Source organism: Talpa europaea, assembly GCF_964194135.1.
Source record: "Talpa europaea genome assembly, chromosome: 15".
Lineage (NCBI taxonomy): Eukaryota > Metazoa > Chordata > Mammalia > Eulipotyphla > Talpidae > Talpa > Talpa europaea.
Genome location: NC_140083.1, coordinates 4,505,404 through 4,531,152, shown reverse-complemented (window position 1 = coordinate 4,531,152; position 25,749 = coordinate 4,505,404). Strand labels below are relative to the sequence as shown.

Sequence of the window (25,749 nt, the reverse complement as noted above, 5' to 3'; positions counted from 1 at the left end):
CTCTCTCCGATACCCTAACAGCCTTTAATCCATCCACTATCCAGTAAGACATGCTGTGTGCATGAGGGTGAAAGGCTGCTACACGAAGGAGCAGGTCACCCTCCTACAGCCCCCCACAGGAAGCCTGGTGCCAGGAAGTTCCATGAGGGGTCCAGAGTATAGACTTAAAAACAAACAGACAAAGGGCAGATTAGCTTGTGATAGAGGGGATTTGGGAAGCATATTGGTCATGCATCTACCTCCAATTTGAAATCCTCTGGGGAGGGAGACAACAGAAGCAGCAAGAGTTAGGTTCTGATGAGGGAGGCCAATGCCCTGAGCCTGAGCAGGGCTCGTCCGTGGGTGCCAGGAGACCAGGAGGGGCTTGTCACCCACCTACCAAGCAAGGGGCTCTGAGCGCCCATGGTCAGCCGGCCGCTCCTCTGGGCGGTGAGCTTTGAGAAGTGAACACAGAGGACAGTTCTTTCCCTCATGCAGCTTTCATTCTGAGGGTGAAGGGGGGGCATCTGCTCATTTCCCAGCTGGAAAGGCAAGCGACACATGAGGACCCCGGGCCTGCCTACCTCACAGGGCAGGGAAGGATGGAGCAGCAGAACAGAGCGGGAGCTGGCAGGGAGCAGGTGAGCCAGCCGCCGTGGCTCCCAAGGTGTGAGGAGGGTGTGGGAAAATGGCAGAAGGGAAGGGTCCCACCATCGATGAGGGCAGGGAGGAGGGGGTGGCCCGATAATTTAACACCAGGGCCGGTGGGCACAGGCAGGAAGAGATGGGGACACGAAAGAGCAGACAGCAGAGGTGAGGGGGCGAAATGCCTGGCAAGGTGGGGGCAGGGGTTCCCACAGGCCCCAAAATGAGACATCAAGCCGGTCCCTGAAACTCTGACGTCATCCCGGGAGGAGGAGGGCAGAAGGGAAATCCTGAACTGACAGAGTTCACGCCAGAAAGGACTGAGGAAACAGAGTAAGGAAGGCTGTTTTTTCCTCTCATTAGGAAATTGAAGATGATCTTGAATTATAGAAAAACAGCCACGTCTCTGGACACACGTGAGGTCCCGGCTTAAAAACAACACACCCGTGACTCAAGGCTGCTTAGGACACCCCCTTTGCCTCCAAGGAGTTTCCCCTGAGAGCTCTTTCTTCACCTGCCTCTTCTAACCCCCAAGAGAGGCCCTCAAGCCTCCTCTGCCCCCAGACTTTCTTCTCCCCCAAAGCCACTAAATTGAGTGACAGCATCTAGAGACTGGCGGTGTCGTCCATGCTGTGTCTCTGGGCTCCTGTCCTGTGGCGCCTGCTTTCAGGCAGTCTTGAAGTGACAGGCAGGGCCCCTACGTAAACAAGGCCTGGGCCCACACCAAGGCCGCACACTCCCTCCCCGCCTGCTGGCCGTTTTACTGCAAATTCTACGCATTTCAAGAAATTCCTCCTTTTTAACAGACTCTTTAACTAGTATAACAATCAAGTGTCAACTGGGGATGAGGAAAATTCTACAAAATTTCAAAAGAAGACTCCGCTGGCGGTGAGCCTCATAGGTGAACCTGGCGTACCCCCGCAGCGCTGCTCATGCTGTTCTTTTAAAAACCTGATGAATCGCCTCTGGAGACACTTGAAGTATATGCAGAAAAACACAGAAAGAGCCTGCGAGGATGACTCTATTCAATCTAAGGCATGTCGAATATTCAAAGGAGCACTTACTATGCGCCAAGCCCCATCAGAGGCAGAGCACAATGATGAGCCAGACAGAGACCTTCTCCCACAGAGTGACAGCCCAGCAGGCCGGGTGGCAGGGAGATAATGAGGGACGACAATACAGCAGAACCAGGCCAATCTGGAGCAGGCAGAGTGCCCTGAAGGCCTGGGGCGAGCAATAGCCCTGCCTTAGGTGTGTGGGGAAAGGCTTCCTGGGAGAAGCAGCATCTTAGCTGGATGTGAAGGACGAAGGACGCACAGAAGCCAGACAAGGGAATCAGCGTGGAGGACGGAGCGAGGGAAGGGGCCTCCCAGCTGAGGAAGTGACATAAGCAGAGCATGAGGAAACATGGCTCTGATGACCGGTTGAGCGCCTGCAGGAGCCCTGGGCAGTTGTGAGAGGAGGTGGGTGGGGGCAGGCAGACCGGAGAGGAGGGCTCAGCGCATCAGCTCAGCGCGTCAGGTCTGGCACTTTATTCTGAGGAGAGCTTCTCAGCATCCTCCGTCTCCAGTTCTGCTTTGACCCGACTGCTCTTCCAACTCTCCCTCGTCTTCCCACTGCGTCCGCAGGCCACCTCCTAAAGCAAAGACCTCGTCATGTCACGTCCTTGCCCCCCACACGTCAAAGGCCCCGGCATTATTCAGACACAATTGAAACTCCTCAGCGCGTTAGGAGGAGCCGGCAACCCATGCCTGGCTTAGTCTGTTAAGGCTGCTGGAGTGAAAGAACAGCAAACAGCAGAAATTTATTTCCTACAGTCCCGGGGGCTGAGTCTGGGATCCGGTGCCAGCACAGTTGGGTTCTGAGACCGTCGTCCATGGACACCCCTGACTTCTCACCGTGCGCGCCTGTGGTGGAAGAGGCGGGGAGCACAATGGGTCTCTTTTGAGTCCCTAATCTCATTCGTGAGCGTCCCACCCTCCTGACCTCATCACCTCCCAGGCCTCACCTCCTAACACCTTGGGAATTAGGTTTTCTTTTTTTTCTTTTTTTTTTTTTTTAATAGAGGCATGCTTTATTTATTTGTTTGCTGGTTTGTTTGTTTGTTTTGTTTATACATGCACTGGGTACAGTCAGAAGCGCGGGAGGGTGAGAGAATTCACCAGAGCCAGAGCGGAGAGCAGAGCAGGCAGAAGGACCGAAGTACACTGCTGAGGGGAGCAGCGGGCGGCAGGAGAGGTCTGCGCACCATGTGGGACCCTCCTCTGGTGGCCGGGGAGCAGCCGGGGATCGAACCGGCGCCGCAGAGGCCGCGGGCAGCTTCGCAACCCAGCGCTCAACCGCTGCGCCACCGGGGAGGCCCGGGAATTAGGTTTTCAACACAGGGACTGTGGGGGAACAACAGTCAGGCCACGGTAAAGCCACTTTGCCCACGAAGCCCTGGGTTTACATCTGTTAACCTGGTATATTCTTCGTGCCCCCTTTCAGCTCAAAAATGTCCTCATTTGGACAATAAGTTACATGAGCACCTTTACTGGCAGATAGTGCTTACCTGTCTCGCCTCTCCCACCATCACTCAACCCTAAGGCCTCACTCAACTTCTCCCCCTTCCTCAGGCCAGCCAGGCTTCCTCGGACCCTGTCTCCTGGTCTCTCACTGTCCACTCTGCAAAATATGCTCCTCTTCCCCTCACTTGGTCTGGCTCTCTCTGCATAGTCGGCATTTGTCTGGTTAGACTGATCAGGGCTGTTTAGCTCTCCAGACATAGAGGCAGGGGCCGTGTTCATTGCCGGCTGGCTGGCACTTACACAGCGCCTGGCACATGTCGGAGTCTGGTAAAGTTATAATTTCTAGGATAAATAATGGTCTTGCTCTTGGAAACAGGTTTCACGCAGATGAAGTCAGCTTGAGACTTAGCCCCCTGAGAGGTCACAGTCATTTTGATATAGAACCTGCCACTTTAGTTTCGATTACACTTGATTCTTTTAATTTGAAACGTTGAGAGTATACGACACACTTGTCATGCGCACACTCGTTAGGGACGCAGCAAGGACTCAGGTTGAATGAATGGCTTCTTGACCTAAAATTCATAAAAAATGCAAAAGTCAGGGTCTCCTAATACCTCTTTGGTAATCACAAGGATGAAAAGTTGGCCACTGCATGACGAATAAAAGGTGGCAGCTTAAGTGAAGTTACCAGCCTTCTAGTCATTCATTATCTCATGGGCTTCCACTGCAAATGATCATGGCACTGCTCTGCTGAATCCTTTCAGCGAAAGTCTGTAGTGGTTTCACTTACGTCTGTTTTTCATGCATGAATCATATTTTCTTGTATTTGGGAAGTAAAAAAGAAGGAACGATTAAGTCTAAAAAAGGTTTCATGGGATTTCCTAGTACCCACCCCAGCACACAGTCACTGTGTTCACAGCCTCTGCCGTTCCCACAGTCGGCCGCGCCCTGGCGGCTGAGACGAAGGTCCTTGTGGAGAAATGGCAAACCACACAGCAGCTGCCCTCAGGATGGAAGACACGCAGGAGACGTGCCCAGCTCCGAGCCTGCAGACAAAAATTTTACCCAGCTGCTCGGAAAGCCGGGTGTGTGCCCAGCAGTGGCCGAGCAGAGCCCGAGGCCGGCGCTGTGCTAACGGCGATTCTGTGAGACAGGCGCGGGTGCTCGGGGACCCCCGGATCCCACTATTCTCCTACGAAATCAAATAAATATGTGTCAGATGATGACAGGTGCCACAGAAGAAAGAACACAGAGATGGGGAACAGGGGGTGTCGGCGGCGGCGGCGGGATTTCAGTTTCCACATGTCCGGGAAACTCTCCCTGGGCTGTAACATTCAGCAGGACCTGAAAAGAGGGAGAGGGTGAGCGAGGGCACCACATGGACGGGCTTCACCCCATACAGGCGGCTCAGAGGCTCCAGGAGATGCGACGGGCGGGCGGATCTGTCAGGCCATGGTGCTTAGCCGCGGCCGAGTAGCCCGGGTAGAGACCCCGTCATGCAGACCGCCGGGCATCGGCGTCACTGAAGAGCTTCGCGGTGCCTGCGCCCCAGGCTGGGGCTGACTGCAGGGAAGAAGCGATGCGATTGGGTTCCCTGATTTTTTTTTTTTTAAGATTTATTTATTTATATTTATTTATTTATACAAGCACTGGGTACAGTCAGAAGCACGGGAGGGTGAGAGAATTCACCAGAGCCAGAGCGGGGAGCAGAGCAGGCAGAAGGACCGAAGGACACTGCTGAGGGGAGCAGCGGGCGGCAGGAGAGGTCTGCGCGCCAGGTGGGACCCTCCTCTGGTGGCCGGGGATCGAACCGGCGCTGCAGAGGCTGCGGGCAGCTTCGCAACCCAGAGCTCAACCGCTGCGCCACCGGGAGGCCCCGGTTCCCTGATCTTGATGGGAACCACGGCACCCTGCGGGGTGGGAGACAGAAGGTAGCGCTTAACTGTTGGGGACGAGCTAGGCACGTGGACCAGAACAAGCCTCAGGGGTGTGATGTGGGGTTGGGGGGCTTCTGGCCATCGGGGCAATGACAGTGACGAGTCACAGTCCCTACAGCACAGAGATGGGCAGCCTGCGAGGCGCTGCCTGGCATCTAGCGGCGGAAACCGAACTAGGATGGGAGCTCACGGCCTCTTCCCAATTCCTAAACCAGCTTACAGAGCCAGAACGTCCCGCATGAGGGAAAGAAGATGGCTATGGCACTACAGTGTGCACAGTAATCTCACCCCAGGCTTTCCCGGGACATCACGACAGCAACACGGCACTTGGAAGGCGACACGACGGCATTCCCAGGTCTTGTGAGATGCTGGCTCTGACCTCACGCTGATCCCCAGGGCCCGGCACTGCCACTGCAGCCCACTGGGCTGGGGCTTATGGAAATCAGGTGACACATGGAGTCCTGGTGAGGCGCCATCTCATCACCAGTCCAGTAAAACCACGGACCTACCTCGAGTTACTCCACGGTCTTGAGAATGTGTAATGGGAGTAGAGAGGCTTATTAACCGGCAGAATCCCCACTTTGGCTGCATGGCCCGGGGAGGTCAAGCAATTACAGTCAGAGGACCAGGTAAAAAAGCTTCTAGATTTACACCTCCTCACCCAAAACAACTCTTGCTGGGGAGATTACAACGATTAGGCCACCTTGAAAACTGTAGCAGTGGTGATTCCCCACATTCCTATATAATTTGCCTGTTTTTCTGAAAAGTCAGGTGGATGGTGGAGAGCGACGGCAGATGTCTGCACATGCAGTCGGGTGGTGATGCCAGTCTTAGCTGCAGGCCCAGCTGTGGCATCTTTACTAGAGCAAATCAGCATGGGCCCTGGCAGCCAGTGCGCAGGCACTAGCCTGCATGTGAGTTTTTTTAATCTCTATTAATAGAGACTATTAGCAGCAGCCTTGCTACAGCAAGGACAACAGTATGCCTTTCCCGTCTGCCTTGCGGCTATGTCATTCTGCTGTGTCTCTTTGAACGGAGACCAGAGAGGCCTGGATTTTCTTGATATCCCACAAATCATCATACTGGTCCATTCCAGTGATGCAATACGAACTGGACTTGCTAAGCAAAAAAGCAGTAAGTACTCCTGGTGCTACGGGTGTGCAGAAGGGGGGAGAGGAGGTCTGGGAAAGCTGAAGGCCTGTTTCGTCTGTGCAATTTTTGGGGTATCTGTGGCTGGGAGCACATTAGGGTATACCCCCCGTGTGATTGATTCTCCTAGGCTTCTTCGTTATAAAGGGAGAACTATTTTGTTTTCACAGGGAGGCACAGAGTATATTGGGCACAAATCTGCCTCCCTTCACTGCTGCCCTCTGCCAGCACCATGAGTGAATTTACACATTACCCTATCAATTTTCACATCACCGCCCAGACAACCACACACAACCTATTCCAGATACAAATAGTTGCCAACTCTTTTTATGAGTCCAGCAAAAATCTCAGTTTCAAAACATGACAGAGAATATGAGAAAAGGCAATTCTGGTTAATTTCACTCATAGATTGTAGATGTAAAACTCCTAAAGAAAACATCAACAAATCAAACCCAGCAACAGTCTAACAGTGTTTATTTCAGGAACTTAAGGTTGTTTTAATATTTGGAAATCAATTAATTTACAAAATTAACAGCTCAAAGGAGAAAACCTATAACCATTAATATAGAGGCTAAAAATAGAGAAAACTCAATGTGTATTCAGAATGAGCTGTTAATAGATTAGGAGTGGAGAGCTGTGACAATGCATCTAGTAAACCTGTTAAATGGCAATTGTGTCATAAAGAGAAATCATTATCTTTGAGATACAGACCAAGTGCAGGGAGCACCTGATCATACTTGCATTCAGCACTGACTCGAGACTCTACCCAGTATGCCAAGGTAGGACAACAAAATACAAAGTGTGTGGTTGGTTTTCCTTTTTAAAAATGACAATTTTAAGGGTTAGTGAGGACACGGAGCAACTAGAGCTTTAGAAAACAATCTGGCATTATCTAGTTTGAAGATACTCATATTGAACAGTCACCATTTTCACCTCTGGGTATGTGTCCTGTCCATGCGAACCAAGAGTCCTGAACAAATATGTTCATAAACAGCCCTGTCTGTGATACAAAAACTTGACACACTATTGATGGCGGTAGTCTAGAGTAGGACAGGGAAATGCATTACACAACATGCATACATGAAATACTATACAGCTGTGAAAATAAATGACAGCCTTCAACATACAGAGCTGAGTCTTAAGGACATCACTGAGTAATAAATGAAAGTCACAGAAATATAAATGCAGAATGAGGGCCTCCCCTGGTGGCGCAGCAGTTGAGCGCTGGGCTGTGAAGCTGCCCACAGCATCTGCAGCGCCAGTTCGATCCCCGGCCTCTGGCGAGGGTCCCACATGGCACGCAGACCTCTCCTGCCGCCCACTGCTCCCCTCAGCAGTGTATCTCATCACTCTGCCTGTTCTGTTCCCCTCTCTGGCTCTGGTGAATTCTCTCACCCTCCTGTGTGTCTGACTGTACCCAGTGCTTGCATAAACAAAGAAATCTTAAAAAAAAAAAAAAAAAAAGACAGACATTTAAAATAAATAAATAAATAAATGCAGAATGAATCCACTTAGATAGTTTTAAAGCCTGTAAAACAAAATAATATATTGTTTAGAGTAATATAAACATATCTAATGAAACTACAATGGAAATCAAGGGGTTAGGAGAATAAAACTCCAGAGTGGTCATGCAGAGTGAAGGGAAGGAATGGGATCCAAGTGAGGCAAAGACCGAATGGCGGGAGGGTGTGGGTGAGGACCCCCATGCTCCGCAGGCCGAGCGAACACAGCAGCAACCTGGGCGCCCAAGGCGGGGTCAGGCAAGGAAGAGGCAGTGAACAGAGGATGCAGTGACAGGTGACTTGCCTACTTTATTCTTGCTTGGGCAAAAGTTGCCAAAATCATAACATGGACATTAGAACCATCTGTTAACAGGATAAATGAGTGAACTGGACAGAAGTTACCAACAGAAATTCAGAAAAGTACATGTAAGAATCTGCTCCCAGCAGACCGGGGCATTTCTGCTGTGGGAGCACACATCCATCAGGCAAAGAACAAAGGAGCTTCAGGGGGTTCCAAAGAAAAGCTGCTCTGATACCTGTCTATGAGGGTCTACCCTGAGAGTACACGTCATCCTTACCAGTCCTACCACCATGCGTGACCAGTGCCTCTAATGAAAATAAAAGAGCTTTTGAATCTTTGTCAACAACATCTGGAAAATGGCCCAAAGACTCCTCTTAATGCAAATGCTGTCACTCTAGGACTGAACAGACCCATCATAATTTACCCTTCACCCTCATAATCCTTCCTCCCCCTTCTGCTTTGCTAATGGTTCCAACTGATTAATCGCTCAAGGTCGAAAAAGAGACCTAATTATCGTCTGTGTTTTCTCCATCAACCAGAGCCACTCTGAGCACACCAGGGCCTGAGACCCAACGGGTTGCCAATGTTGCTCCTGTTACTCAGAGTCCGCTTCCCAACCTATCTTGACCCACATCTTCTCAGGAAGGTCCTCTAGAAACTCAACAGTTGCTCAAATGTGAACACATCTATACACGTAGCTGGGCCACAACTGATTCGATGGAGATTTATCCTGGACTTGTCATCAATGCTTATGCTACAAACATGATTTACTACTCAAAAAAGTCTGCAGTACATTATAGAAAAAAATATAAATATGGTTTTTTCTTTCATGGGGTGCTTATGCGTGGAACCCAGGCTCACGTTGTGAGAAAGCCCAAGCTCGCCCCCAGGGAGAGAGGCCCCTGCCAAGAGCAGCAACAACCAGCAGACGTGTGAGTGAGGAGGCTTCAGAGGACTCTGGTCCTCAGCCTTTGTGCTCTTGGGCAGAAGCCCAGACACACCTCATGGGGCAGAGACAAGCCATTCCCACTGTGCACTGTCCTAGTTCCAACCCAGAGACTCCATGAGGAGAATAAATGGCTATTTTATGCCACAGTTTTAGAGAAATGTGTACACAGCCAAAGCAACTAGAACAAAGACATTCTAAGGAGAAGAAACTACAGAGCCTCAGAAGGTCACAGAGCGCTGTGAGTACTGGCAGGCTTGGGCAACAAGGCCAAGAAGGCTGGTAGGACCAGACTATGAAAGATCTTAGATGACAGTGTTTTAAAAATTAGACTTAACCTATTGGCAGAAGAGAACTGTTGCAAGTTTTAAAACTGGGAAGTGAAATGTGCTAAGATCTACAATTCAGCAAGATATCTCTGTGATTGGTGTGAGGGAGAAACTGGGGAAAACAGACTCAAGAGTAAGGGAAGTTTCTCCAGTCAAAATGAATCCTCACCCAGCGATATGGGTAAGTAACATGCGTCGTGCCTTTGTCCCTCTTATGACGCTGCCTCTGCTGCTCATTTATGCTCAGTCTCACATGTATCAACATGCTGGCAGAGGGAGGTCATGTCCACACAAAAACCTCCACAAGGATTATAAATATCCATAAATTCTTATTTATAGCAGCTTTAATTATAATTGCCCGAGCTTGGACACAACCGAGATGTCCATTAAATGAGTGGACAGAAACCCTTGTATCTTATTCAGCACTAAAGAAATGGGCAATCAGGCCAGGAGAAGACACGAGAAAGCTTAGGTGCAAAAGACTAAGTGAAAGAAGCCAATCTGAAAAGGTCACAGACTGATTCCAACCATACAACCTTCTGGAAAGGGCAAAACTATGGAGACAGTTAAAATATCAGGGGCTGCCAGGGACTGGGGGCAGGGAGGGATGAACAAGCAGAGCACATAAAATATAGTACAATATATTCATGGTGCACACACGTCATGAGACATTTGTCAAAATCCAAGGAATATACAAATTCAGAGTGACCCTTAAAGCCTTATGGTCTAAGTTGTACGGAGGTGTCATGTAGAGTCGCGGATTGCAACAGAGGTGGGGTGTAGACAGTGGGAAAAGCTGAGCCCCTGTGGGGCAGGGGTCACATGGGGATATCTCTGTACCTTCCACTCAATTTTTCTGTGAACCTAAAACTGCTCTAGAATATAAAGTCTATTTAAAAAATGTTGGCCGGGGTTGGGGGGCGGGTTCCGTTGACATGAAGTTTATCCTAAGAATACAAAGCAAGCTGTCTAAAAAATCGTAACTACTTCTAACTCATTATCCATGTGAATAAGGCCACGCTGTGCTACTCATATCACCATTACCCACAACTTCTTGGTTTTGCATCTATTAAAATATCCTCATCATTCTCATGACTGGCTTCATAGGAAAACAACGTAAACATGAACTTGTAAACTAGATCTATACTAGTAAACTACAGTTTTATAATTTAGATATCGGGGCTCTATATAAGAGGGAAATTGACATGCCTAGGCCAAAGTGGGGGAGAAATGAAGCTCAGCACACCAGGAGCCCCCTCTGTGGCCAGGGAAAGGCTTTCTGGATAAACATAAAAGCAAGGGTCTATAAGGGCATGAAAGATACTAAAAAGAATGCTTCAATCTCATCTTGGCAAAAGCTATTTCATCCTATTTTCTGAGAAAATCAAGAGAAAAATGTATTGAAAACTGAAAGTTCGTAGAGAACAGAGCAGGAAGGGGCGGCTCAACAGAAACCCATCAGCTTTGGTCTGGCAGCCCAGTCAGGTGGAACCTGACAGTGTCATTTACTGGAGGTAAGTTCTGGATCATTTTGTATGGTGCCTTTCTCTAATGCCAATTATTCAAGATGTGACTACCAATCTGTGGAATACCATGCATCTTTTATCTAATGCTTGCTTCTGGAAAATGTCAACAAAGTTAATAAAAATCAGAAAAAGAACTAAAATTGATTTTTTTTCTTTTTAACAATTTGTAAAAGATCTAAGATTTACAGTTAACTGTTGAAACAGAACAATGGGGGGGGGCGGATAAGCAAGATAAAGAAAAACATGAAACATGATAAAATAAGATTATAGGGTCATGTGGGTTGAATTTATCCACACTAGTCCTGCTCCTCATGATCAAGGTTAAAGTCATTGCTGCGTTATTTCACAAAATAAAATCCAACAAGAAACAATTCCTGTGCAGTCTTTCTAATCCATGCTTCTGAGTAAATTTCCTAGTTTTTAACCAATTTACCTGCATCCCAGAGGTTACAAACGTCTGCTTGACCTTCTGACAACCGTGTAGTTGTTGAGACAGTGGAAGGCGGAACTGTCGGCAGAAGTGGCTTTGGCTCATCCTCATAAAATAGTATCAGGTCCTGTAGAAAATAAGAAAAGTGAAAGTTGGAAAAAAAAAAGTTCATCCCACTACCTCACTTTGCTACAACAGATGGACAGTTCATAAAGATGTGATGCAACACCATCAAACCCACGTTGTGACTGAAAGAACTCGCACCGCAATCGTACACATGGGTGTTCACCAAGAATAGGTGGTTTTCTATCCTTGGGAGTTCCCTTCCTTGCTGAAGATACCCTGTGTAGACAAGCAATGGTTCTGCTTGGGGCATTAACTTATAGCCTATCGCAGAGGCTGATGATTCTACTTTCCTGGTAGGAAGTATCCCATGGTATGGGCAGGTCACACCTTATTTATCCACCTCCTGCATATAGACATTTGAGTTGTTTCAAATTTCAGCTATGATGAGTAGAGGTTAATATGAACACTCTTGTTTAAATCTTCTTATGGCCCAACGCTCTTGGATAGAGAAAGACTAGATCTCAGAATAGGTTCAACGTCACGAGGGCTTCCTTAGAAACTGCCAAATCATTTCCCATGTGATTTATAATTCAACTTTTATTTCAAAATCATTGTGGATTCGCATTCAGTTGTAAGAAATAGTGTAGAGAGGTTCTGTGTTCCCTTAACCCAGTTTCCCCTGACTCTGTCAGTCTTAGCTTGGTGATGGGATTTTAAAGACTAGATAATGCTTTGGGGCACTCACCTGGATCCAGTTAAGTTTCTCCTAAGTTTTCCCCCTGTTCACATACCTCTAGTTCAACCCTACGGGTAATTATGACTACAAGATGCCCTTCAGCAATAGCTAGCAGGAAAAATTGAAAAGAATAAAGGTTTGTTACTTACAGGACCCGGAAATTGCACAGCATACCTGAGCCAAAATGAGGTGGGGGAAGGGAGAGAGAGACCTGGGGTCCTGCTTTTATTGGCTGAGGATGGGGGTTTTAGGGTTTGGGACTTCCTCTTTACTGGCACAGTCAAAATCTAAGAGTGGGGATTTAAAGCACAGAAAAAGAGGGCCTCCCCTGGTGGCGCAGCGGTTGAACGCTGGGCTGCGAAGCTGCCTGCAGCCACTGCAGTGCCGTTTTGATCCCCGGCCCCCCGCGAGGGTCCAACATGGTGGGGCAGACCTCTCCTGCCACGCCCGCTGCTCCCCTCAGCAGTGTATTTCGTCAAGTCTGCCTGTTCTGTTCCCCGCTCTGGCTCTGGTGAATTCTCTCACCCTCCCGCACTTCTGACTATACCCAGTGCTTGTATAAATCAATCAATCAATCAATCAATCAATCAATCAATAAATCTTTTTTAAAAAAAAAAAACATAGGAAAAAAAAACAGGAGGAAAAAGGCAAGACCCGTCAGTCCCAACTAACCTGTTACCTAAATCAGCAAGGGTCTGTAAAACAAAAGGGACCTCAGTTGGGGAGGCTCTTTGCTGGTCCTGTGACTGGCCCTGTGTTTGAATTAGCTCTCTTTGAAATGAAGCCTTTGTTGTGGAAGCCTTGACACCACATTTCAAATAAGTACTTCAATTACAAAAAAGAAAAATCAACTCTGGGAGTATACAATACACCCCTAAAGGTAAACATCTCACGAAATTAGAGTACAACGTGACACCTGGAATATTGACATTGACATGGTCAAGATACAGAACATGTCTATCGCTATTAAGGATCCTTCCTGTGGTCGTTTCCTGCCATTCAGTACCCCCCGTGACTACCCATCTGTTCCCTACTTCTGTAATTTTGATATTTGAAGAATGTTATACAAGTGGAATCATACAGGATGTAGCCTTTGGAGACTGATTTTTTTCAACTGGCATAATTCCTGGAGATTCATCCAAGTTGTTCTGTGCATCAATAATTTGCTCCTTTTTTATTGCCAAGTAGTATGCATGGTCTAGATGCTCATAGTGTGTTTAACCCATCAAAAAAACATCTGAGTTGTTTTTAGTTTTTATCGATTGCAAATAAAACTGCTGTTAACATAGATTTGTATGAAAATAAGTTTCTGGAACCTGGGATAAACGAGTGCAATTGCTGGATCATATGGTAGTTGTATGTTTAGCTTCATGAGAAACTGCACAAGTGTTCTAGAGTAGCTGTACCACTTTTCATTCCCGGCTGATAAGGATGTGAGCCAGTATCCCCATGTGCTTATCAGCATTTGGTGCTGCCGCTATTTTTTATTTTAACCACTTTGACAGTTCATTGTTTTGTTTAATTTATATATTCCTAGTGATACTGAACATCATTTCATGTGCTTATTTGCCATCTGAATTTCCTGAAGTGACTTCTTGTCTTTGCCCATATTCTAATTGGCCTGATCAGTTTTTAACTGTTGACTTCTAAGTGTTCTTTATCCTGGATATGTGGTTTAAGCAAAGAAATCCAGTTTCTATTTCTCCTCTCTGTCCCCTATGGGACACCTTTCTTTTTGAAATGTTTGGTTTATCTTTAGATGTCCCATAGTATAAATAAATAGAAAATCCAAAAATGGACTCAAACATAAATGGGACTTTATTATGTGACAGAAACCACAATTCAGATCAACAAATGAGATGGAGACAACTAATTATCATTTGTAAAAATAAAATTATAAGGTGGCTCTCTAATACTCTCCATACATTAAAACAAATTCTTGATAGATAAAATTTAAATATACACTTAAAAATTAAAACATACAAAGCTAAATAGTTTCTCATGAAACTAAATCTCCTCTCACCACAAGACATGGCAATTGCACTCTTTGGTATTCACCGAAAGATGTTGAAATGTATGTCCATATAAACACCTACACACAGTTGTTTATAGCAGCTTTAGTTATAGTTTCCAAGTGCTGGAAGCAATCAAGATGTCCTTCAGTAGGTGAATGGATTAGTAAATCTGTTGGCTGTTGTATATCCAGACACTGGCATGGTATTCAGTGGTAAAAAGAAACAAGCTGTCAAGTCATGAAAAGAGTTGTGTAAGTGTAAGAAGCGTAAGTGTAAGTTACTAAGTGTAAGAAGCCAGCCTAAAGAGCCTGTGTACTATGATTCCAACTATGTAACCTTTTGGAAAAAGCAAAAACTATGGAGACAACAGCAGGATCAGGTCTTCCTAGGGGTTGTCGGGGAGGGGTCATGACAGATGAAGCACAGAGAATTTTTAGTACAATGATGCTTTTCTCTATGATATTATAATGACAGATACATATCATTATACATTTATCAAAACCCATAGAATATACAACATGAAGAATGAACCCTAATGCAAACTATGGTCTTTGGGTGTTAATAAAGTGTTAATGTAGGTTCATTCATTATAATAAATTACCACTCTGATGTAGGATGTAGCAGTAAAGACAGTCATGGGGGTGGGGGTGATGCAGTGGGTGTATGGGGAAATCTCTGTAACTTTCAGTCAATTTTGCTGTCAACCTAAAACTTATTTAAAACATAGTCTGTTGGGGCCTCCCTGGTGGCCTAGGGGTGGCCTAGTGGCTATCACCACTACAGCCTGAGTTCAATTCCCAGCCAGGAGTTAAAACCCACATATGGCACAGCAGACCTCTCCTGTCTCCCTGCTGCTCCCCTCAGCAGTGTATTTCAGTCAGTCTGCCTGTTCTGCTCCCCACTCTGTCTCTGGTGAATTCTCTCACCCCCACCCCAGCACCTCTGGCCTATACCCCCGTTTTTCTACACACACACACACACACACACACACACACACACACACACACACACGCATCAATCAATATTTCCTTAAAAAAAAAACAACAAAAACATAGTCTGTTGAAACAAAAGCCAGACTGACATTTTATAAAGTCTTCAAGTAGGGAAGGTCTTTCTAAGAAGACTTAAAATGTGTATGTTCAGAACATGCAGCCCTACCCCATCCTCCAGGCAGGGGAGAAGGCTGGAGACTGACGGAAGCCAGTCTCCATGAAATCCCAAAAGCAGGGGCTTCAAAGAGTTTCTGGGTTGGTGAGCACAGCTGCGGGCCAGGAGTCGCAGCTCCATGGGGAAAGCACTGGGGACTCTGGGACCTTATCCTATGTAATTCTTCATCTGTCTGTCATACCTTTTACAGTGTCATAAGCCAGTAAATACAAATGGTTCCCTGAGTTTTCTGAGCTGTTCCAATAAACGATGGAACCCAATAAGGGACTCAGGGGAAACCTGATTTACAGTGGTCAGAGACACAGGTGCCACCGCCCTGGGGTCAGAACTGGGCTGTGGCTGCAGTGTGAGAGTAAAGAAGAAAGACAGGAGTGGCTCGCTTCTCTTTTACAAATGCAAAATACATATAAAGTAAAATAATCAAACCCATAAAGTGAAAAATCAAATGAAAAGCTAACATGAGTAAATACAGAACCAGGTAAAATGGCTAATTACTTATTGAATAGCTCATGGAAAATAAGAAAAAGATGATAATCCAAACAGAAAGATGAACAAAACAATAAGAATTAATAATGTTTAAAAAACACAAATGTCCAATAAACACAGGGAAAGTGGTATAATCTTACATATACTTACAATAAAAAATTGAAATTCTCTCTCTGGACTGAAAACAATGTAAAAACCTGATAATGCTCAGGTTTGCAAAGATGAGGGGACTGGAGGCTGACGGGGACATGCTTTTTTGATGGATTTAAACTGGAGCAGCTTTGGGGAGGACAATTTGGCAGTACTTTTCAAAACTAAAAATAAATACAACCTTTCAGCAATTCCACTTCTGGGACCAGCATCATAAAAATACATGTACAAGGGTCATTGTTGCAACCTTGCTTTTAATAGACAAAAACACGAAAAATCCCTAAATGATTACCAGTAGGGAGCGATTAGATAAATTAAGATTCATCTACAAGCCAAGAACACAGCACCACTGCAGGTACTGATAAAGAAATATGTCCAAGATGTGCAGTTTAGTAAAATATATATATGTATCTTTTTGAACAAGGTATGTTGAATGATTGCAAGAATTAAATAGAAAGATGTCCAAGATGTAATGCATTGTTCAAAGCATATTGTAGACTAGTAAACATTAAACATTTAGAGAAAAGAGATGTATGGGCACAGAAAATTTCCCCCCCAAAATCTCATAAAAACCTGTTAGTAATTTTGCCTCTGAGAAAAGGAACTGAAAGACAATAGAGAAGTAAGGAAGCTTTGCTTTTCACTCTCTACCCTTTCATATTGTTAAACCTTTTTCAATAAATATTTTCTAATTTAAAAAGGATGAAAGTGCAATCTTGAAAATAAAAAAGGACTTTAAAGCATAAAGCAATGATGCCGAAAAGAGGGATGATGAATTAACATAATTAGAGTAAGTATAATTTCCATTTCTCTAACAACTTTGATGAGCTCAAATTTTTGCAAATATAATAAATGATATGCCAATAATAAACCCAAGGATAAAAATGATCTACTCCTCATCTAGCAAAATAACAAACTAAGCCAGTAGGAAATAAACATTTATCTTCCATCACTAGCAATTTAGCAACTCTGAACTAGACTGAAGGTTTTGGTCAGCTTTAATTTGTGTGAGCCAATTCATAGCACCCCTATCTGTTGCTATGGCAACAACTGTGATGGAAAAAAAATCATGACTTCATTGTTGAATCTCCTCAAACAGGAAAAAGAAGGAGGTCTTTTGAGGTGACAAAAAGCTACAAATAGCCTTATTAATTAGCAAATTTAATAATAAAAATTCTGGACAGGGTGCAGAGAGAAAACATATCCTTGCTAAAGTGTCATAAATTTAAAGGCTTTTCTGAATTTTCATCACAGGCGAGCAGTCTTCTCCTTTTGAAAGCCCTATTCTATGAAGAATTTTATTTACTGCTTTCAGACAATTCTTTCATTTGTAGAAAGAGAACAATTACAGAAGTTTCTATTTAAAATTTTTAAAAGGTATTTTAAAGCACCCCTCATTCTGCCTAAGCAAGCCACAATATCATCTTTCTCATTCCATGTTAAGAACATGAGAATTTTAATATAGATGTGGTACATTTGGCAACAACAATTAGATTTACTCTTCGACTCTGTGGGGTTTGCCTTCTGCTACAAAAGCAGATTGCTGAAGAAGTTGCCTTGGATTGCATCAAATGTTCCTGACAGTAACAAGAGGAGACGCTTGTCAATGGCATGATGGAATAGTGTTGGGATACAGTAATGCTCTGACAAAGAAAAATATAGCTCTAAACTTCTTCTGAGAAAAGAGCACCATTTTTGGCTCACTGATATAAAATGTGGACTGATGTAAATCAATCACAGTTCTTCTAAAGTATAAAATAAAAAAAATAGCAATGAGAATTTGAAGACTGATACCAAAAAAAACCCTAGGTGGCATTTTATGTCTTTGTCAGGCTCCAAGTCATATAAGATTATTCAAGTCTATTTTTTTCCCTTTCAAGTCACCAGCAGCGAAGAAACTGATCTCAAATTTAAAAATCATTTTGACTTAATGTCATATCTTATAAAATGATCTACATATTTTCAATCAGTGAGTTATTATGTAATTAAGGAACAGGGAAATTTTATGTACTTTTCTGAGCTGCTAGAAAATCAGGTAAATCCAATACCTACTTGGGTTGGAAAAGGGGTTGGGAACAGAAGGTCAAGGAGTAATTCCAACCTCCTTTCTAGGAACCCTGCAGGGCACTCAACAGAGCAATGAGCAGGACCCAAACAAGCTTCTTGACCAGGAAATGAAGAGAAGGAAGTTAATGGTGAATGCCTGCTACTCATCATTTCTTCATTGATAAAAATTGGCAACTGAAGAGTCAGTAACGGGTAAGACCCAAAAGGTCTCTACTCTCAAGGAGCATTTCCTTCTAGGAGGAGAAATACGCACCAAATCGAAAAACAAATGACTGGGTAAGATCACATCTGGAGTGCCACAGATTCCCAGTGAAGGTGGTTCTATAAGGTCAGACTGGCAATATTTCCCTTCCTCCAAATACACAGCAGAGAGAGAGAAAACAGGTGAAAATGAACAAGACACAGTCACGTTCAAAAACAAGAACCCTTCCCTGGATGAGAGGCTGCACGAAAGCACGTAGGGTAAGGAGGTTAAAGCCTAGACATTTGGGGCTTGGATGCCCCAAAAAGGCAGAGAAAACCAGGAGCTCAACCGCTGGCGGGTAAGTACTGACTGCAGGTCACCCCCACCTCCACCGCAGAGGAGGAGCTGGTGAGGGTTCCCTGCTTGAAGTGGGGCTCCGGCTCTGGGATGTCCTCCTTACGAAGGAAGCCAAAGTAACCTGTCATCAATCACAGCCCGGGCTTAATGCCCCTAACAGCATTGTGCCCAGGGAGGAGAGAGAACATGAACCAAAACCTAAGCAGCAAGCAGGGCCCGGGGGTCCAATATCTCTGCTCTAAGCAAAAGGAAGGCGCCCCCAGCTGCCAGAGGAAACCCTAAAAGTGGATTTGTAGTCCTGGGCGGCAGGAGGAGGCACATGAAAATCTGGCAGGAATGAGGGAGCAGAGAGAGAGAAAGATTAAAAACAAAAACAAAAACCGTGGGTCTCTCAAGAGGAGCTGATAAACCAATATTCCAAAACAGAAAGAAAACTGAATTTACTGCTGACAGAGTGAAACTAAGAAATCTAAAACATATTTAAAACTGAGCATGTTTACAGGCCTCCAGAAGATATTGGAAATGATAACATCAATTTAACATTAATTTAAAGGAATAATAAAGCAAGAAACAAAAACAGGCAGAGATGAAATAAATACAAATGGGCATAAATAAGCAAAGCAATGAGAGTCCTGGAAATGAAAATTATAACTCCTGAAATTAAACACTCAATGGAAAGGAAAAAATTTTAGAGTGAGCACAGATGAAAGGAGAAAAAATGAACTGGAAGATGGTTCTGATTAATTGCTTAAAATGCAGCATGAAAATAGAATGAGCCAAAAAATATTATAAGCAGTTGAAAGACACAGAAAATGAGGGATTAAGTACCCCCTAACAGATCTAGTAAAAATTAAGCAGAAACAGTTTTCAAGGGAGTAGAGAGTAAGTACTATTTGAAGAGCGACAGATACCAGAATTAAAGCTCTGTGTTCTCCTGGGATGAGCAGTGTGTGTATGTCTGAGAAGGTCAGGGGACGCTGAAGGATAGAGCAAGTTCTGGTTCTGGTTCAGGTTCTGGTGGCTCCCTCCCTGGAGATACTATAAAGGGACTGTCGCCTGGAACCTGCCAGAGCACACACCGGACCTAGTGCTGGGTCAGGGCAGAAGGCCTGAGTGGGAAGGAGACCAGAGCAATCCATGGGGAGACGAGGCTTGGGAAGAAACTTCTCCACCCTTTTTCCAATCCCCAGGACAAGTGTGTTACAATTTAAAGAGTGTCTCTCCCCAAATCTACCTCTTCTAAGGGTGCTAAGGGTAAGACCTAACTTGGGGCGTTGATCATTAGAGTGAGCAATGATGAACTCTGGTATTTTGGGGGGAGGGTGGAGGAGGGATGGGCTCTCCCTCCTGGAGCTCATCCCTCCCTCTCTCCCACACTTAAGTTGAAAGGCTTGACTGAGAATAACCTCTGGCTTCAGCAATCCCAGACACAGTAGCCATACTCCTGGGATATCATTTGAGGAACGAAACATTCAAAATAAAAATAAAAAACTGGGTTATAGATTTCATCAGAAGTACAGATACAGAAAAAAAGGACCAAAACATTTTCAAAGCTTAATAAACATAATAAAAGAAATAAGGAAACATATAAGCAATATCAAACAAGAACAAACACAATAAAAAGAAGTATTAAATACAAAAACAGAACAGTTGAAATATAGACAACAGATGGGCTAGGGGAATGGGCACAGCTGAGAACAAATGATTAAATTGGAACATCGGACTGAGGACATCTAGAAGGAAAAAAACCCAAAGAAATAGAAACTATAGGGAAAAAAAGAAAGAGTACTGCTAATATCCAGGTAAAAAGACTGAAGAAATAGAAAAATAAAAATACACAAAAGGAAAATTTGAAGAAAACCAGAGATGTTTCCTCAGAATTAGGGATGAATCGCTTCCACTGAAAGACTCCTAAGAGGACAAAGAAGAGGACGAGGAAGGGCCGCAGGGCAGCACATTGCAGCAAAGTTCAGTCTTTTCAACAAACGCTAGTGAAGCTATTGGGAAACTGTAGGCAAGGAAAAAAAGGAAATACAAATTTTTGAAAGAGCCTCGAGTAACACTTCACACCTTAATAGAAAAATTAATTCAAAATAGACTCTAGACCTAAATGTCAAACACAAAACTATGAAAACTTTTAGAGGAAAACGTACATGACTTGGGTTAGCCAATGGGTTGGTAGATATGACACCACTACAAAAACGGATAAACCACATTTTAGCAAAATTTAAAACTTTTGCTCAGTGAGAAAACAGAGAAAAGACAAATTACAGATGGGAAGCACTGGTGTCTGTCAAGGTCTGCCTCGGGACCCCACCATGAGGCTCGGAGTTTTGGCCTTGCCAATGACGCTCTGCTGCTCACCGGCTCGCTATGCCATCGGGGCTCACCCCACCTGTCTACTTGTTGGGCCTTTCTGCTGCCTGTTGGGGTCCCCCTCCTCCAGATGTTACTACTAACATGTGCTGCAATAGTCTGCTTCTCTTTCAGGTGCTTCTGGCTTTGTGCTGCTGCAATCTAGCTGGGAGTAAAGAAGGAGATGGGTCCAGCCACTTCGCCCCACCTGCTTTACTCTGCCACCATCTTGCCCCACCTGCTTCATGGAGGACAGAGTTGAACATTTGAAAGAAAAACATCACAGATCTTTATTATACAAGGATAAGATTCTTAAGATTTTCTAAAAGCACAAACTATAAGGGAAACTGATGGCTTAACCTTATTCTTATTTAAAACTTTGTATGACAAAAGATACCAAAAAAGAGCAGATACATACAGTTTCTCCTAAATCACAAGAAGCTGGAAAAGGCAAGAAGGTGCCTCCCACCTCCCATGAGGGCCTCCAGCTGTGGAGACCCCTTGTTTTTTTTTTAGCTCCATGAGGTCTTTAACCTGAGAACTGTAAGGCAGTACACCTGTGCTAGTTTAAGGCTGAGCTTGTGGTGATTTGTTAGGGAGCAACAGGAAACTATCCAGGGACTTACCTCTGTTGATTTCCAAGCATTAATCCTGAGCGGTAGCATTTCCTGGGACAACACAGCTCCACTAGGCAACTGAGTGTCTTGGCACTGCTCGTGTTTCAATCCTGCCTTGGAAGCATTTTCTGTCAACAACATAACATTAAGATTTTTACTTTGGCAAAAAATAATGATGTTTTTACATTAGTTCACATTTTTTTAAGTTAATCACTTTGGAAGAGTCATTTTGTCTACAGAATACACATTGTGTGCCAATAGTTACCTATGAATATTAATTATTTAAATACATCCCCTTATACTAATTGGCAAGTTCACCAGAAGGGATTCTTAAGCATGCATCCTATTAAGATGGGTAAAGAAATGTCTTTCTTCTTATAAAGTGGGAGAAAATTATGAAAGGAACCATTGTATCTTACAGCTTTATAACTGAAACATCTTTTAAAAATAAGGTAAAACACAGTATAGAAAATAGATTGAGGGCCTCCCCAGTGGCGCAGCGGTTGAGCGCTGGGTTGCAAAGCTGCCCACAGCCTCTGCAGCGCCGGTTCGATCCCTGGCTGCTCCCCAGCCACCGGAGGAGGGTCCCACATGGCGCGCAGACCTCTCCTGCCGCCCGCTGCTCCCAGCTCAGGCAGTGTACTTCGGCCTTCCTGCCTGCTCTGCTCCCAGCTCTGGCTCTGGTGAATTCTCTCACCCTCCCGTGCTTCTGACTGTACCCAGTGCTTGTATAAATAAATAAATAAATAAATCTTTAAAAAAAAACAAAACTGGTTTCTCAACTTAAAAAAAAAAAAAGAAAATAGATTGAAAATGTGCAACTTAAAATTTTAGCAAGGCAAAATTACAGTTATAGTTACTCTAATTAATATTTAAAAGAATCTTACTAGTGCAGTGTGAATCTCATGAGTTGTAAGCAAAATCAGAAATGCAGATTATTTGGTTAGGAAAAAAAACCTTTAAATAAAATTAAAAAAATTTAAACATAAAAATATATCCATAAACACAAGCTATTTCTGCTTATAATTGTACTGAATTTAGTGTTTTAATAGTCTTAATGCACTTTCCATCCTGTATTAATACTAGAAATAGGAAGTACTAGTGCCAATTATATGTTAGTATATTATTGGGTAATAAGGAATAAAGAAAACTATTTTCAAATGGGTACAGGCACACAAGACAGGTATTTTAAAGACTTTCCATGGGCTAGTCGGGTTTAGATAGTTTTAAGGAATCATTGTCTTGATCCACAGCTTCTACATATTTACTTTCAAAAAGCTGATCCGCACAAGCTTACGACAAGGTTCCATGTCTTAGCTACACACAGGAGAATGTGACTGTGTAGAAGCATCAGGCTAGTTCTTGCCCCTTCCCTTTCATAATTTTCTCCTATTTTATAAGAAAGACATTTCTTTACCCATCTTAATAGGATGCATGCTTAAGAATCCCTTCTGGTGCAAACACAAGAACAGCGAAGGAAGCAAACCATAGCAGAAGATTGGAAAGGGAAGTCTCCTTTAATCAAGGCATGGAAAACCCAAAGTACAGCTTTGAAACTTCTCCTATCATACCCCCATCTCTGCTCATGGAAAGGCCTGGCAGAAGGAACGGGGTATTTTCATTCACACAGGGATGTTTGGCATGCAGTATGTAGCATGGAGGAGCAGGACCATTGACAAGTTTCATTTAATGTCATGTGCTTTTTTTTTTTTTAAATCTTATTTATTTATTCATTTATTTATACAAGCACTGGGTACAGTCAGAAGCGCAGGAGGGTGAGAGAATTCACCAGAGCCAGAGCAGGGAGCAGAGCAGGCAGAGCAGCGGGTGGCAGGAAAGGTCTGCGCGCCATGCGGGACCCTCCTCCTGTGGCCAGGGAGCAGCTGGGGATCGAACCATGGGGATTGAACCGGTGCTGCAGAAGCTGCAGGCAGCTTCGCAACCCAGCGCTCAACCGCTACGCCACCGGGGAGGCCCTAATGTCATGTGCTTTTGATCCCCTAACTTGTCAAAGAATTCCTGAGGAAGAGTCCCCTGTGAGGAAGCAAAGCAAGCACTGAGGAGCATCTTATTTCGTCAATGCAACAAGCTCATGACCAGACTCTGTCTCAGCTCTCTAGCTTGACAAAGCATTCTGGACTGTGACTACAATCAGAGTGATGTCTGTTTACATGTTTATTTGAATAAAGGAAAGAGTCTTTTTTTTTTTTTTTTAAAGAAAGTTTAAATCTAGTCTTCTCTGGTGGCCTAGGAGTTAAGTCTCAGCCTTCCCTGTCACCACTATGGCCCGAATTCCATCCCCAGCCAGGCAGCTGACTCACATGGCGCAGCAGACCTCTCCTGCTGCTCCCCTCACCAGTGTATTTTAGTAGATCCACCTGTTCTGCTCCCCAGTCTGTCTCTGACAATCCCTCTCACCCCGCGTACCTCTAGCCTACACCCCAGTTCTTTTACACACACACAAGTTTGAATCTGATTTGGATGGTTCTTTTGACAATGAGGGTCAGTTTTGCCAAGTAGGTTATATGTGGTAAATATTTTCCAAAAGTCGAAAGAACCAAATGTGTAGTTCTGAAGAGTTGATGAAAATAAATTAAAAATATAGGATTCAATAAAATCATTTTCTCAAAAAATTATTGTTTTGACAAATGTACTTTAATTAATGTTTTTATTTTTCCCACACTTTTTGAGTATGTTAGGTTAAATTGGAGTATAACAGGTATAACTTTTAAAAGCAATCTGATAAATTTCAGCAAAGGTTTTTTGGTATTATTCCCAGAAATTGAGAAAGCAAATTACTACTAATGACTGTTTAACAAATCTTTTTCTAAGTTGGGTGTTTCCAATCTTTTGCTTTCAACAACATTAAAGAAAGACCTAATCAAGTTAACAGTTGACAGGAGATGAAAACCATTTTTATAATAAATCACTATATAATTTTTGGCATATTATTTGGAAGGAATTCATAGAATTGACTGACATTGCTATAATAGTAGCACCTTCTACTCCCACCTACAATTTTATGTGAACAAGTCTTCTGAGCATTTACATCTAGAAAATGTAAAACAGAAACAGAACTTATGCTAAAAGCTGATTATTTCTAGCGATAAGTAATATTCACATGTGGGCAAATGAGCAGTTCCATGTATCACAAAAAAAGCATGTATTTCTAATAAAACTGTATTCCTTATGCTTCATATGCATTTGTAAACATTTATCACACATTTATATGGTGTTGATCAATTGTGTACTAAGAAATTGCAACAATAAGTCAATCTAGAGGGAATACTTTGCTACTTAAAGCCTCTGGTCACAGAAAAATTAGAAAAAGAATTTCAATTTATATATGCATTTGATGTAGAGAAGACTTTCAAGCATAAAAAATACTCAGGGTAAAGTTCTGGAAGCAATATGGAATCGAAATATGACTTCAAGGAGAATGAAGGATATAAAATTTCCAACATTTAAAGAAGACCCATGCATTTTTTTCAAATGAATCATATAAGCATAAATCATAAAATTTTTTTTATTCTTCTACATATACTTATTAAAAGACTTGTCTAACAGTTTTGTTTTCTTTAACGTCAATATTTTAAATGACACCTATGCAGCTATCATGATCAAATTTCATCTCAACTTAAAGTTATGTCTAAGGATTCACAATGTGAATTTACAAAGTGAATGTGATTTTCCAAAATCATTTTCTTGCATTGTGCTTATGCAAGAAAATGGGTTCAAAACATTTACAGCTAAGCTAGGGAGATAAGTCTAACAGACAGCCTTAAAGGAAACAATCAGAGAATAATTACTTGCCAAACGTCCTTAAATTCACTAACTTTAGGGCTTCATTGGTGGCCTAGGGGTTAAGTCTCAGCACTATCATGCTGTCACCACTGTGGCCTAAGTTCCATCCCCAGCCAGGGAGTTGACCCACATGGCACAGCAGACCTCTCCTGTCTTGCCTGCTGCTCCCCTCAGCAGTGTATTTCAGTAGATCCACCTGTTCTGCCCCCTACTCTGTCTCTGGTGAATCCGCTCAAACCCCATACCTGTGGCCTATATGCCAGTTCTTCTACGCAAAAAAAAAAAAAAAAAAAAAATCACTAACTTTAGGAATAGAACTCTAAGGAAAACAAAAAACAAAAATCAGGGTGCATTACAGTAATCATGAAGAGTTCAAATAGGAATTAAAATCTGAACAGGGCTTTGAAGGATGGCAAGGATCCCTATACATTTGGAGGGAGAAATTATTCCAAGCAGAAGGAACTACATGGCCAAAAGGAGTAAGTATGATATTT

General features: G+C 43.7%; 1 protein-coding gene across 1 annotated transcript in view; it reads right to left on the bottom strand.

The window, feature by feature from the left end:
* Positions 1 to 25,749, bottom strand: part of ENTHD1 (ENTH domain containing 1) — a gene marked incomplete at both ends in the record, with an annotated part of 104,660 nt that overhangs the window by 56,729 nt on the left and 22,182 nt on the right. Inside the window, 2 exons of the mRNA XM_084254893.1 lie at positions 11,255 to 11,378; positions 21,461 to 21,579. Of these exons, the coding sequence (XP_084111019.1) occupies positions 11,255 to 11,378; positions 21,461 to 21,579 (243 nt within the window). The remainder of the gene's footprint in view (positions 1 to 11,254; positions 11,379 to 21,460; positions 21,580 to 25,749) is intronic.